Genomic DNA, 14,258 nt, shown 5'->3' with positions numbered 1-14,258 from the left:
CTAACGATAACCTCTTGCCAGCAGGCTTTATGTTGTTTATTGCTTTAGTTTCATTGAAACCCCCTTTATACACATTTCCTTATCAAAGAGACATTTCATTATATGAATGACAGAAAAAGTTTGAGAACCACTGAACACAATACAATTCAACACCTTCACAAAGGCATGATTTATTGCAGGACAGTTGTATCAAACTGTTTGTTTTTGCTGTGTGTACCTAATAAACTGGCAACTGAGTGTAGTTTTAAGTCTGGGTCTTTGTGTTTGTGGTGAGAAGACATGTGTAATCCATTTTTAAAACACAGACACACATTTTACAAGTTTAAATTAGCACAATACAAAAGTGTATAGCAAACATTTCAAACTCAGATTACTCATCTTTCATCAATTACTGACCTCAAATTAAGCCTACACTGTAAGTAACACCTGAAAAAGATGGCAGTTTGTTAACTAAAAACTTGCACACAGTGACAGCGCTGGTGCCACACAACATGGCAGTATCGGCACATCGGCGTGTAGATAACATACTGTATATCACACATTCAGCAACACGTAGGCTTCAACATTGACAACAAGGTCCTAACTCACACCTTTGTGCAAACGTGCATACATGACCGCAGTGAACATGGCAGTTAAACTTACACACTTTTCCCATGAAATGCAGTTGGCATAATTCTGCTTCTTACCTCAGCTGTACGTGACAGAGACGGGGCATCTAAGGAAGTAATAAATGACTGCATTTCAACACGGCTCTTAAGAATCTGTGGTTAGACATGTACCATTCTGTGAGTAACACCATAACATGCTTGCTTGGGGAAAATACACACGCAAGGAAGTAAATGATCTTTGTTTTCTTGAGAAACTGAGAAACTCTCTGACCATAAAATGCAACAATCTGAAGCAAGGCTTGTTGTATTGTATTATTTTAGATTGCAAGGCGCTCCTGTTATTTCATTCTAACCTGGAATGTTTGAGGAAGTTTCCAAAAAAAGACAGAAATAGTTTGTTTGCCATAGTAAAAGTCCATCCCTTAGGCTTACTTGCATTGCACCACAGGCTAAGCTCACCACTGCCATCTATTGGTCAGACATCCAACCTGATGTTAGAGGTCAGATAAGACATAGATCCAAGCAAAATGGTTCCTTTCTAATGTGTAAAAAAAACATTTATTAATACACATTTTTTCACATTGAAGCGTACCTAGCTTAAAATAAAGTGTAAAGCTTATAAAAAACCCAATAAATCACTGATTGATTAATTGTTATAATTGCAGAGAAAGCCTTATAGGTCCTCCTACAGTTTGTTTGCTGTTGTCATGAAAGCTGCAGGGATGTGGCAGTATCCCGAGGCCTCTGTGGTGCCCCCCTGAGGCCAGGAAGTGAAAGGTCCTGAGGTGTAGGCCGGAGGTTGGGGGCTGCTGGTTGGCTCGCTGAGGCCTGGCTGCTGCACGTCCATCTTATCTGGACACTGTTGGCCCGGCTCGGCGCTGTCGTGCCTGTGTGTGTTTGTGTTGGCGTTGCTGTGAGATACCAGATCCTGTGTGGACCTGGAGATGTTGCGGCTGGGCAGACACACGTAACCTTCCCCGAACAGGGCGAAATTCACCGGGGAAGGAGACGCAGAGGCGTCTGATGGGGTTTCTTGTTCTCTCTCTCTCTCTTCACACTTGACATCTGCCGACTTCGACTCTGATGACTGTCGAATAGAAACAATGCTGTTCAGTGTGACACATATTGACTGCAAAATTAATCAATAATATTTATTTGATAACCTTAGCTTGCTGATTGTCATTTGCTAATCTATAAACTGCTATAATACAGTGTGCAAAATAGTTTATAATTTTCCGCTTTCTTGCCGAAAGCTAGATGAGAGGATTGATACCACAGCCAGCAGCCGGTTAGCTTAGCTTAGCATAAAGATTGGAAAAAGGGGGAAACAGCTAGCCTGGCTCTGTCCAAAGGTTACAGCCCTTCTAAACCTCACAACTTAACACAATATATCTTGATTGTTTAATTTGTGCGATATGTAAAAACCATTGGGTAACCTCTGGATCTCAGAAGTGAAGCCAATGCCGAAGTGCCTTAAACTTGCATTCTTTCTAATAGCCAGCAGGGGGCGACTCCTCTGGTTGCAAAAAGAAGTCTGATTGTAAAGAAGTCTATGAGAAAATGAACGTACTTCTCACTTGATTTATTACCTCAGTAAACATTGGAAACATGAATTTATGGTCTCAATCGCATGATGTTCATTTAGTAAATCATGCTCCCATTTAGAGTCAAATAGACCATGCTTCAGGGCGTGGCTACCTTGTGATTGACAAATCGCTACACATCTGTTTTTTCGTCTTACAACTTTTAGTCCTTTCACAGTGTGTTTTCAGTTCATGAAAATTAATTCTAACATTTTAGCTCCACCATCTCGTGTCACTTCTGGTTGCAAAAAAACAAGATGACGACGGCCAAAAACCAAGATGGCGACGGCTAAAATGCCGAAATTGAGGCTTCAAAACAGCAGTCCACAAACCAATGGGTGACATCATGCAAACTGCGACCACTTCCAAATTACAGTCTATGGTAAAAATGTCACATTATAGTTTTTTGAGTGTTACGTGCAGCACTATTTCTTGTCCTGGAACATGGACTTCCTACTATGGCACCTGGTCAAGAAAAAGTACGTAGCCCACTGCTATCGGACCAGAAGAAGGAATCTTATCTCACTGATAAGGGCTCAATAACAACACATTTAGCTAACTGGGCACGTATGCAAATACGTTTTCTGCTTTTCCCAAAATGTCAATCTATTCCTTTTAAGTCTGGTGTTCATCTGCAGTTTCAGGCAGATGTCATTCAAGGCAGAGCATTAAAATCACATATCTGATGCAATTTTAGGAATACATTATGTATATTAGACAGTGTTTCAGCAGTTTTATTTCAAGTTTGAATGCCATTTTTGATTTATACAGTGTGCTTGAGAAGTTCTCAGCACCTTGAGACCTGACAAATGACACTGATTGTGAGTAACTGACCTGACAGAAGATGTACGGCCCGCTGAAGCTCATGGAGGATGTGTCAGAGTCGTTAACCTTCTCAGCAGGGTAGGGCAGGTTATCACACTTACAGCAGCCCTCGTCCTGCTCCAGATGATCCAGACGCTTTTTTTCAGTGTCCTTGGTTGGCCATAGCAAAGCGTCTGAGGAGCTGCAGGGATAGAGAGAGAGAGAGAGAGAGCGGAGAATCATTATGGCACATTGTCCATCTTTTCTCTTATGATAGAAGAACACGTTGTTATTATGTCTGTAAATGTGTAAGTGTAAAACGCATTACCATGTTGACACGCTGTCCAAACGCAGCACTTTGCAGATGGTCGTGCTCTCACTCTGCATGAGGGTCCAGCCGGTGGAAGACTGGATCACAAAGAAAATACACCATGATTTACACATTACAAACTACAATCACACACATGCAGAATGATTTCATGACATACCAGTAACGGAAATAATTCAATCAAACTGCAGAATTATCAAGTCTCACCTTGATCTCAGATAGGATTTTGCTTTTGCCTGGAGAAGGAACCGAGTCCACCCACAGAACTGCCCTCCTGTTTGTTCAAAATATTTCGTATAAAAAGAGAGGTTTATTAAAAATGAAACATCCTGTCATTTATAAAACTTTATATGGCATTTGTGCTACATTCATGTTTTACAAAGTGATATATTTCCATAGTGGAAACATCTGTAGGTGCAAAGTAATGTGAGGTATTGCTTAAACCTGGGGGACATATCATGAAAAAGTCACTTTTCCAGTGCTTGTGCACATACATTTGGGTATCTGGAGTGCAACCCACAAACTGTGAAATAGCTCTTTGTGGGCTGTCTAGATCAAAAAACATGTGATTCAACAAACCATTCAGAATTGGCTCCCCTTCTTATGTCACATGCAGGCTCATTAGAAAATACCGCCCCCCCCATCTGAGTTTCTCCGCCCACTGCTTGAGAACTACATACAGTATGTACAACCACCATATTTTTCTCACAAGCTAATCAGAACAGACTGGGCTCTCTGCCCAAAAAAGGGAGGGAGTCTTAAAGAGACAGGCACTAAAACGGAGCATTTCAGACAGAGGGTGAATACAGGTATATTCAGACAGACAATATGAGAAAAATAATGTGTTTTTTGAACATTAAAGCATGTAAACATGTTCTAGTAGAAACCCAATACACAAATATGAACCTGAAAATGAGCATGATAAGTCCCCTTTAAATAGATTATGTTGTGAATGTGCATGTACTCTACTCTCGGCTTTAGTTACAATTTATTTTACAGGAAGTGTTCAGGTTATCTCAAGTTCAAAGAGAAAGAAAGAAGCACAAATACAGTATTACAATAAATAAAGTACCTTTGACAAGCTGGGACGGTGCAGTAGAGTGTGAGGAAGACTGCAGCCACAAACACGCTGATGGTGAAATAGATCAGGGTGGTTAGGGACCAGGTGGCTGTCGGGGGACAGAAAACAGAATTAAAGGTGCTATTGATAACATTTATAACATTCAGCCAATAGATGTCACATTCTCCCTCCCCGTTCCATTGCCTTCACTTCACAACAAGTCATTGTAAATCAATCTCCAAACAATCTCCAGCCATATCAAGCCATATATCTGTTTTTTCCACATTAACTGACAAAGAAATACCATATGATACCAATGTCTTTTCACTATTGGCTCACAAGCCTTGTTAGAAGTAAGAACCAAACGTCAGATATCTTCCACGGAGATGAACAAAACAAATGTTGGACCCGCCCAAATATTTAAAATGATTAATTCACAATCCTAATAATTGTTTTCAGGAAAAGCCATACTTTTATTCTGCACTTTCCTAAAAGGTCTGTGGATATAATTTTTTTTTTAATATATTTGTCTACATAAAATGATATGTATTATGATGGGTTTCTTTTTTGGTCCATGTTGTTTACCTTTGAGTAAACTGGACAAACACAATAAATAATAAAACATATTTCCCATAAGTATAGATGGACATGCACATGTGTAATGTTTTGGCACTGCCTATATTTGTGTGCATGCTGCTACTGTAAAGTACCCTCATGTGTGGTCCAGTCCACAGGATCGGTCCACTCAGAGGGGATTCCCCTGTAGTTGTCAGGGACCACCAGCGACCTGACCTTGACCTGGTAGCGCTGGGACGGGGCCAGAGAGGCTCCCAGGATGCTCAGGGACATGGACCCCTCTGAAATGTTCATCAGGACAGAAGATGCCTGAAAAATGAACGCATATAGAATCTATTAAATGTGGTTTTCATGAAGGGTTTTTCACAACAGGTGTACAGTTGCACAGGAAAAATTTTTTTTTTCATAAAAGCTCACCTGATCCTGCGTCCTGTAATAGCAGACCTGATAATACAGTCTGAGTTTTGAAGCTGTGCTCGGAGAAGTCCACTCCACCATCCAGTTGCTGTCTTTCTGCCTCACCTTTACCTGCCGCGGTGGGTTTGGACGAACTGCGTAACAAGAGAGTTTGTAGCATACAATGATGGTTTGTTTTCATATTTTTGTACTGCTGCAACAACATCATTTCCTCAATAACATCTCATCCGATCTATGTCTACCCAGTACTCAGGGGTTAAAACAATGTCTGAATAATACAAAAAAAAGTTTCTTAATGTTAGTTGCAAGAAAAAGTTAGGAATGGCTTTAATCCAATCAAGACCCGACTATGCATGTCATTTCTACTACCACGGTCTTCCTACAGAACAGCAGACCTAAAGAAGTGAACCCAGGCATGTTGAATACCCCTAATTTTTATGTTAGAAATGTACAGTATGGGTCCCTAGCATTTAGAAACTGCCAGATGCTAATGCAAATATGTTGGGTAATTTGCATAATTAGCATTAATTAGCATAATCACATATATCGATAATATTTCAGCAACTACTTGGGCAGTTTGGACAACATTGGAGTGCTTTTGTTTGTTTTTTGAGGATGCTGAATCCATTTATGGCATTTTCAATACTCAAAAAGGCCGTTTTAACCACAAGTGGCCATATTTCAACTCCCGTTTTGATGAAGTTTCAGTCAATTTAGGAGCTTTAGAGGATGCTGAATCGATTGAATTGGACAGATACCTTTATGTATTTGAAACACATGAAATAACTTCAATTCAAATAACTTCAACTCGGTTATAAATTGTAGGATATTTATGAACACAATTATCCAAATGATGCAGAACATCATGATACTCTGAATCTATTAGTTTTTAAAAACAGGTGTAAAAACTTTTCCTTTTTAATGAAATGGAAAGAGTCTTTTGTCTTTTCCTTTGGTGAATATTTGGACAAGTGTGTTATGTGTAAGTTGTCTTATGACACAATAAAACCAACCCAAACCATTTTATCTTATTGCCTGGTAATAAGCAGATGCAGTAGTGCCATTCAAACACTAGGTGGGAGCACCGAATCACATCCCAGTTGCTCTGCTGAGAGCTGTGAACATGTATCTGCACAGCTCCCTGCAGTTTTATCACCCCATTGTGTGTTTTTAATTTGGCAGGACACATAATCTCTCCTCCCCACTCCGCTCAGAGCGACAGCCCCCTCCCTACTCCACTCAATCTCTCCAATAATGTTGTGCCCTCTGTCCAGTATCCACTCACTGTGTTGGTCGACCTTAAAACTCTTGACGTTGCGTGCTCTTAGGAGCTCCACGAGCAGATGTGCAGCCGGGTCTGTGACAGTGAGCGAGCAGCTGTACCTCAGCACGGCCCTGCTGAGGTCAGAGCTGATTGTCGGGTTCACACAGCATCTCTCAGACCTGCAGGCAAAGGGTTAAAAGGAGAGGAATGAATGGATGATAACTGGATGCATTTTGCAGCCTCAACCAGGTGGTATTGTCGACTTACGGCGCAGTGTGGTTGCGTCGACATGCCAGCTGGTAGGTAATGAAGTGAGCCACCTCTCTGCTCACCTCCCAGCTACACATCACCGCCTTCTCTCCATCCAGCACACAATGCAAACTGGGAAACTGCCCAGTGTCTAGAGAGAGAGAGAGAGAGAGAGAGAGAGAGAGAGAGAGAGAATCAACAGCTGCAAAGCTTCAGACTTTTCCCACAAAAATGGACAGAGGGAGAAGATTAGATATCTGAGGAAAGGAGATAAGGAGGGTCTGTATAAGAAGAAAAGACCCATCTGGAATAAAATATCCGAGCCAAATGGTTTTACTCAGAAATGTCAGAGTCGAAGCTAATTTGTACACAATACAGGATTGCATTTAGGTTTTAAATGCATTCTTTGACTCACCTTTTTCAGTGTGCCAGGTCACCACAGGACTCCAGTCGCTCCACTGACCCACGCTGGCCCGGGCCCTCACCTTGGCTTCATACCTGCGACCCGGAAGCAACAATCGCTTCTCTAGTATCACACTGATGTTTGTGACCTTCCTAGTCTGTGTAGAGAGAATGAAAAGAGATGTGTGTGTGACTTCTGGTTTTACAGAATATTTAATTCAAGGTCACAGAAATGTTTGGAACAGTACTTTTTTTTTGTTTCTGCTTCAGTTCGTTGTGATGTATAAATTGAAGTACACTTGTAAATAATAGGATTACAAGCTTTCTTAAAATCTAAAAGACCTTTGTTTGTTTTAAGCCAAACAGTTAGTTTTAGTTATGGTGAACATGGTAAACATCAGCGTGTTAACATTGTCATTGTGAGGGTGTTACAAGCCCACAGGAAGAGCGTCGGGCTTTGAAGCCATTAGGCCCCAAAACACTTTTCACCATAGACTTACATTGGGAAAGAGTATAACTTTTTTTGAGGTGAATCAACTTCCCAGTACGAACACTTGAATAGCCCTTAGGTACTTGTTGAAAAAATAGCCAAAACCAGAGTTATTTCCCTTCGTCCGTTTATGTGAATGAGCTCACCTCGGTCCAGCCTCGGTCTGGGGTTAAAAGAAACGCTACTGCGCCTGCTCTATGAGCCTAATGGATGTGGAAGATCGCCGGAACATCTGGGTAATTTTATACTCGGAAGTAAAAAATGTTTTGCTTCATAAGTCACTGAGCTACTCTCATAGGAACGAACGGGAGCCCACCTCCAACACTGTATCCAGTTCTCTTTATACACACATGCCGTGTTAGCATGCTGATATTACTATTTAGCTCAAAACACTACTGTTCTAACTACAGCCCAGTGGGCAACCTCCAGGTCTGAAAAGTGAAGCCAATGCTGAAGTGCCTTAAACTTGCATTCTTTCCAATAGCCATCAGGGGGTGACTCCTCTGGTTGCAAAAATAAGTCAAATTGTATAGAAGTCTATGAGAAAATGACCCTACTTCTCACTTGAGTTTATGGTCTCAATCACTAGTTTCAAGTCTTCTTCAATACAGCATGATGTTCATTTAGTAAATTATGGTCCCATTTCGAGTCAAATAGATCATAAAGCAGGGTATGCTTTAGGGCGTGGCTACCTTGTGATTGACAGGTCGCTACCACGGCGTTGTCCGGTCTGGGAGTTGTCCGTGTTTTTTCGTCTTAGAACTTTAACCCTTTCACAGTGTGTTTTCAGTTCATGAAAGTTAATTGTGACATTTTGTTCGCCATTAAAAATGTCTTATTCAGCGTTTGGTTGTACTTCGAAACACCAAGATGGCGAGGGCCAAAATGCCAAACTCGAGGCTTCAAAACGGTAGTCCAAAAACCAATGGGTGACGTCACGGTGACTACGTCCACTTCTTACGTATATACAGTCTACGCTACAGCCCCACAGAGCTGCTAGCAATGGATGCTATTTTACAGTTTTCTTGTAAGAGGAAATCTCCAATATGATTTACAGATAACTGCTTTTGTTATCATTAATATCATTACTAAATATAAAGCAGCAAGCTGTTTAAACCTCCAGTTATTGTGATGTGGAAGGCATTTGCACAAGTTTCCATTAATACTTCTCTTTTGTTCAGTTAAAAATAGACAAATCACATTTCAACTCTTATTTTTGACATTTCATTCTATGACCTTTCAATACCCACTCACATGATTTCAAAAACAACGTTTGTCACTACTGTAATGTGTCTCGTGGTCAAAAGCATGGCAGCAGAGTATGTACTATTGAAAATGATTGATGCTAACCGTCCAGGTGTCCTGTGTGTGTGTCCTGTAGCTGAGCTGATACGTGATGTGTTTGTTCAGGGAGGAGGAGGAGGGGTACGGGCTGGACCACCTGAGCTGTCTGCCTCCATCACCTGCGCCTTGTGTGGACAGATTCTCTGGTGGGCGTGCTTTCACTGGACAACACCAAAACACATAGATAACAGTTCAAGTGATACAGATGTCATTATGTCCTTAATTCCTTAATTTTGCACTCATTAGCACAATTTATTTGTAGTATTGTCTTCACAGTTAAAGTGATGATAAACTTACAGTGCTGAGAAAGATCCAGAGGCTTGTGTGGGACGGACGAGCAGAGGGTCAGTGTCTTGTTCTCGAGGAAGAAGACCGTGTGTTCGATGCCAATGGAAAATACCCGGGCTTCATATCTACACTGGACGGTCCTGTGCTCACTAGCATCTTGTACTTCAGCACCATAAGGCACACACTGCTTCCTGCAAGGACATGGACACAGAGCTGTGGGACAGAAAACGCTGGCGGCAAAATGTCATATTCCCATAACCCTATATCCTATATATATATATCTCCTCTATGTGTCTACAACCAGCCGGCCCTCAAACATCCTCTTTGTTCCTCTTCTCTTGTCCTTACCTGTTGTTTTTTGTCTTGAACCAGAGCTGCAGCGATGTGTTTCCATGTTCCCTCCACTCGCAGTGGACATAGGACTTGTAGTCGTTGTGGCACTGTAAGGATTTCAGCAATGAAGACGCTGGGTAGAGAGGAAGACGCGCTAGTCAATTATTGTGCTAAATTACTCTTAATTGCTATTGATTTGTGCGGAATATATCCTGTAACCAGTGGTGGAAGTATTGAGATTCTTTAAGTATAGGTAGTTATACAACAATGTAAAATACTCAATTACAAGTAAATATCCTGCATTCAAATTCTTACTCAAGTAAAAGCATAATTAAAGTAGGTATGCACACAATTCTACTGTTATCAGGCTATTAAATAGGCGTGTTCTTTTATTCCTTCTTTCGGTGATCTACCATGTGAATAGATGACAAAACCTGCTATTAGGTGTAGTAGGCCCCTATTGACTCAAATCTATGGTGCTTATAGTGACAGATAACACCTATATAATGGCCAATCAAATTGGCTGCTATTATAGGATTATTAATATCTTTTAATTTAGCAATTTAATGTTGTGTCAATCTTAAAACAATATATCTGTCCTAAAAACCTTTGGTCCAGTAAGAATACTTCAACTAGTTTTTAATTTAAATCAAGTTGTTTAAAAAATGATCTAGAAAAGAGTGTTTGTATCTTGAAACATGATAGATTTAAGGCAAGCTGCCGCATGACAATGATGAAAAAGTTGACTTTGGAAAATTCTTGAAACAAGTTGATTTGCAATGAAGGCAGGTTGAAATATTCCTACAACACTCTTTCACGTTTCATAAGAAAATAAAACTTAACTTAACTAGAAACTGTCAGATAAAATAATGTAGTGGAGTAAAAAGTACTATATTTCCCTCTGAAATGTGGTGAAGTAGTAGAAAATAGAAATATTCAAGTAAAGCACAAGTACTTCCAAACTGTACTCAAGTATAGTACTTGAGTAAATTTCACTTTTGTAACCATCCCTTATATTTATATGATGTATCACACAAACGGTACAAAAAAGCATCCCAATACATACAGAATTAACGGAGCAATGATCTGATTTACAATCTGAAATATTCAAATTTTGAAGGATTTACTTCCTAAACAGTTTTGATTGTGCCAGGAGGTGAATACTTTGGAGACGTACCGTTGTGTGAGCTGCTGCTCTCATGGACAAGACAACAATCTGAACCACAGAGGAGAACCAGAGGAGGGAGCGTTGACCAGAACACAAGCCACAAGAGAGGCATCATACCTGGGGGACAAACAGGGCTATATAGGAGCCCCTTCTTTTCTGAGTCCTTCTCTAGAAACGTTACTGTGTGTGTTCACATCATCCAGAAGTCTGTAGATGAGATGAGAGGGCAGATAGAGAAAGACAGAATTAGTTCATTTACTAGAAATAATGACGAAATGAGTCATGACCGCACGGCAAGCACTCACTTCCGCTTTAACAATCTGCTTGTTGTGGGAAGTCACCACCACCTCCGCCTGTGTCTTATCTCCCTCTCTCACATGTGATACAGTAGGCCCTGAGAGAAAACAATACACATGCTCTCACTGGGGACCAAACTCACCAACACATAAATAAAAATACCAAATACCGGTGACATAGATGAGCGGTTTTACCACTCTACTTTAATATATTAATATATACAGCCTGGCAATCATCACTCTCTAGAGAAATAAAACTGCAGCATCTCTAAGAAAATGCAGTTAATGGAGACTTGGAAGACTTAGCAGTGCTGATAAAACATAATTAACACACACATTTTATGGACTACCACATGGTTTTAGCATTAAATCTTTTGTCTGAGACCGATATAATCATTTTAAAATGTTATACTTTACTGAAGTATAATGCAAATTCTGTTTCCATTTAGTTATAAATGTCCATTTTATTCTTCTTTTGTTTTGTCGTATTTATTTTTTCTTTCAAATTTGATTATCTGTACTCAAAAACACCCATAAGTGGCTCATTTATTTGAAACAACTGTTTAGTTTCTGAATATAAATCCATCCTGCAGCTGGAAATTCACCAAAAAAAGCCCATTGAGATTCTTTATCAGCTTCTGATGATCATAATATAAAGATATACTGTAACGTTTATATGTTTCTTTTTAGAAAATAACAAAACTTCTACAATTCTGAAAGGTAATTGATAAATTGAATATTAAAAGTATTTAAGACACATTTAGTGACAGGTTTGTTTCCTTATTTATTTGCCAACATCTTTTTTTTTCCAATTATATAGCTTCCTAATAAAAAAATATAACCTTACAATTATTTTTAAATATGTTTAATACATTTTACTGTAGGTCTCACGCACACAAATAATAATACAATTTACTTGTGCAAAATCTTAGTCTGTGTTCAACCCTTTTCAAAGTTAGAATATCTTCAAAATAAAGCAATAATAAAATATGCATTTAAAGAAAGGAGAGATAATATGCAAATATAACAATGTTTCTGAAAAAGGAGAAAACTAAAGTAGAAGTGTGATAATCTCAGCGCAGTAGATCAATGGTTAACCAAAGGGGGAATTTTAAGGGTCTCTCAGGCGTAACCGACTCCATTTCTATAGCTGCTGTGTACAGTAGCAGGTTTAAAGGGAGTGCCCCTTCAGGAGAACAATGTGGGAATTCAACTGAGCTGCTGACATTGAAACCTAATAATGTGGCGCAGTAGGTCACTCAGCAGTGATGCTGACATGAAGAAGCATCGGTCTGGTGCGATCAAAGAAAGCCAACCGAGATTAACCCAAATACAAGCAGATAGGTGGAAAACGTGCATGGAAAGGAGAAGTGACGGCATGCGTAAAGCACCTGAGAAGACATGAAGACATCCTGTTACTAGAAAATGAATGACTTCGGATGACATAACAAGCTTTTGTACGCAAAATAGCTACATTGCTACATTTCTTCCAGCGTTACAAAACTATTGTCAGATTGTGAAAGTTTACTGTAATTCTAGTCAGATCTGCGTCACAGGGTGACAACCTGTAGGACTTCATGTCGTCACTTGACAGATTTTATCATCAGCTCGAATGAAGACCAGTTGCCTTTGAATTCATCCTTTCAGATGAATTATGGTGTCCTGATTAGGGATGCACCGATCCAACTTTTTCCGACCTGAGCAGTGTTAGATTAATAAGCTGTATGCCTCACTGAGTGGAAGTGACTTGGATCATTCTTTTATATGCAAAAAATATATAAATTTAGTGAATTGTTATTTGTTGTTGTACACCATTGGCAAAAAAAAACTTCAATATTAACTGGAATTGCAATTCAGGTGTAAATGCAGCAACAAATTGGTCAAAACTTAAACAGGAATTAAAATTCCAGTACATAATGTATATAGTATATAAACATAGAATTTAATTTAATAGATCGGCTCCATTGTCACAGATCCAGCTGTTTGAGTATCGGCCCGATATCCGATCCGGTATCGGTATTGGTGAATCCCTATAGTCCTGATATAATTATGGCAAATGAGAGCTGAACATACATGAATATCACTACACATGAACTCTTTTATATCATATCATTAGGGCTGTCACAATATCATGTTTTCACTACACGATTATCGTGGCCATAAGAATTCACGATATCGGTATTAGCGCGATATCTGTCGAAAATTCTGTGAAATTCATCTTTAACTTTGTTTATTGTGCGCTTTGGCTCTTTTTAGGTAAATCAATTACACTCAAAGTACGAGTGTAAGGAGGTGGAAAGAGAGTCTGTAACCATAACTGTGTAATAGGTGCTGGATTATTCATACAATGTTATTATATGTGTATTGTTAACATGATATAAATATATTTTAAATATCATAGTTCATCAATACCGGTATATATCGCGATACCCCTAAGTGACATTTGCAGCATTCAGACAATTTAAAAGCTGTGAAATGAAACATGAATTCAAAGTATAATAAATATGAGCAATATGAGACAACCTTCATCGCCAGACTTCTTCTGCGTCCAGTACAAATCTCTGAAGACGTTCAAGATTTCCTTTGTCCGTCTGCCACCACCGCTGCTGCTGCTTCCTTCTTGTCAGCCGGCTCCTCACGTACACTGGCGAGAACTCTGTGGGAGTTTCCTCTGTGACGAGTTCAGTTTCCCCTTTCTGTCCACTGTGACACTTAATGTCATGTTCACTGAAAAGTTCATTTGACAACTGAAATCATTCTGGAGACACAAAGACAGATGTGATAATAACCTGTATTGAGGTTATCTAGAAGCCTAAAATGTAGAAACATGTGTATATTTTAGAATGTTTTTGGTCCTATTTGGCACAGAAGGTGGAAAAACAGCAATATCAAACACTTAATATGAAGTTTTAACAGTAAATAGACTGACTCAGGAAACCCGCTAAGTTTGAACAGTTTTAACACACTCAGACCAGTAACGTTCATATTTTCTCACGTTACTTTTACATTTCCTGTTTACATGCAATAAAGCAAACCAATTTTGCTCTC

The 14,258-nt window shown here is 39.5% G+C and overlaps 1 protein-coding gene across 2 annotated transcripts; it reads right to left on the bottom strand.

Moving 5' to 3' along the window:
- Nucleotides 1-74: 74 nt before the first annotated feature.
- On the bottom strand, nucleotides 75-13,890 carry csf2rb (colony stimulating factor 2 receptor subunit beta). 2 transcript variants are annotated; one of them, XM_074655353.1, is made up of 16 exons: nucleotides 13,734-13,890; nucleotides 11,220-11,308; nucleotides 10,924-11,121; nucleotides 9,762-9,879; nucleotides 9,423-9,604; nucleotides 9,132-9,286; nucleotides 7,305-7,449; nucleotides 6,908-7,040; nucleotides 6,662-6,819; nucleotides 5,377-5,510; nucleotides 5,094-5,268; nucleotides 4,396-4,492; nucleotides 3,531-3,597; nucleotides 3,324-3,403; nucleotides 3,026-3,197; nucleotides 75-1,695 (listed from the first exon to the last, which is right to left on the bottom strand). In XM_074655353.1, exons 3-16 carry the CDS (start codon nucleotides 11,027-11,029, stop codon nucleotides 1,294-1,296), a joined length of 2,124 nt encoding a protein of 707 aa, XP_074511454.1. In that variant the 5' UTR covers nucleotides 11,030-11,121; nucleotides 11,220-11,308; nucleotides 13,734-13,890; the 3' UTR covers nucleotides 75-1,293. The 2 variants fall into 2 exon arrangements, with proteins under 2 accessions (XP_074511454.1, XP_074511453.1); XM_074655352.1 differs by having other exon boundaries at nucleotides 10,924-11,031; nucleotides 13,734-13,889.
- Between the last annotated feature and the right edge of the window lie 368 nt (nucleotides 13,891-14,258).

The sequence above is a fragment of the Sebastes fasciatus genome, chromosome 13 (genome assembly GCF_043250625.1).
Source record: "Sebastes fasciatus isolate fSebFas1 chromosome 13, fSebFas1.pri, whole genome shotgun sequence".
Classification (NCBI taxonomy): domain Eukaryota; kingdom Metazoa; phylum Chordata; class Actinopteri; order Perciformes; family Sebastidae; genus Sebastes; species Sebastes fasciatus.
This window is presented reverse-complemented; position numbering and strand designations above follow the sequence as displayed.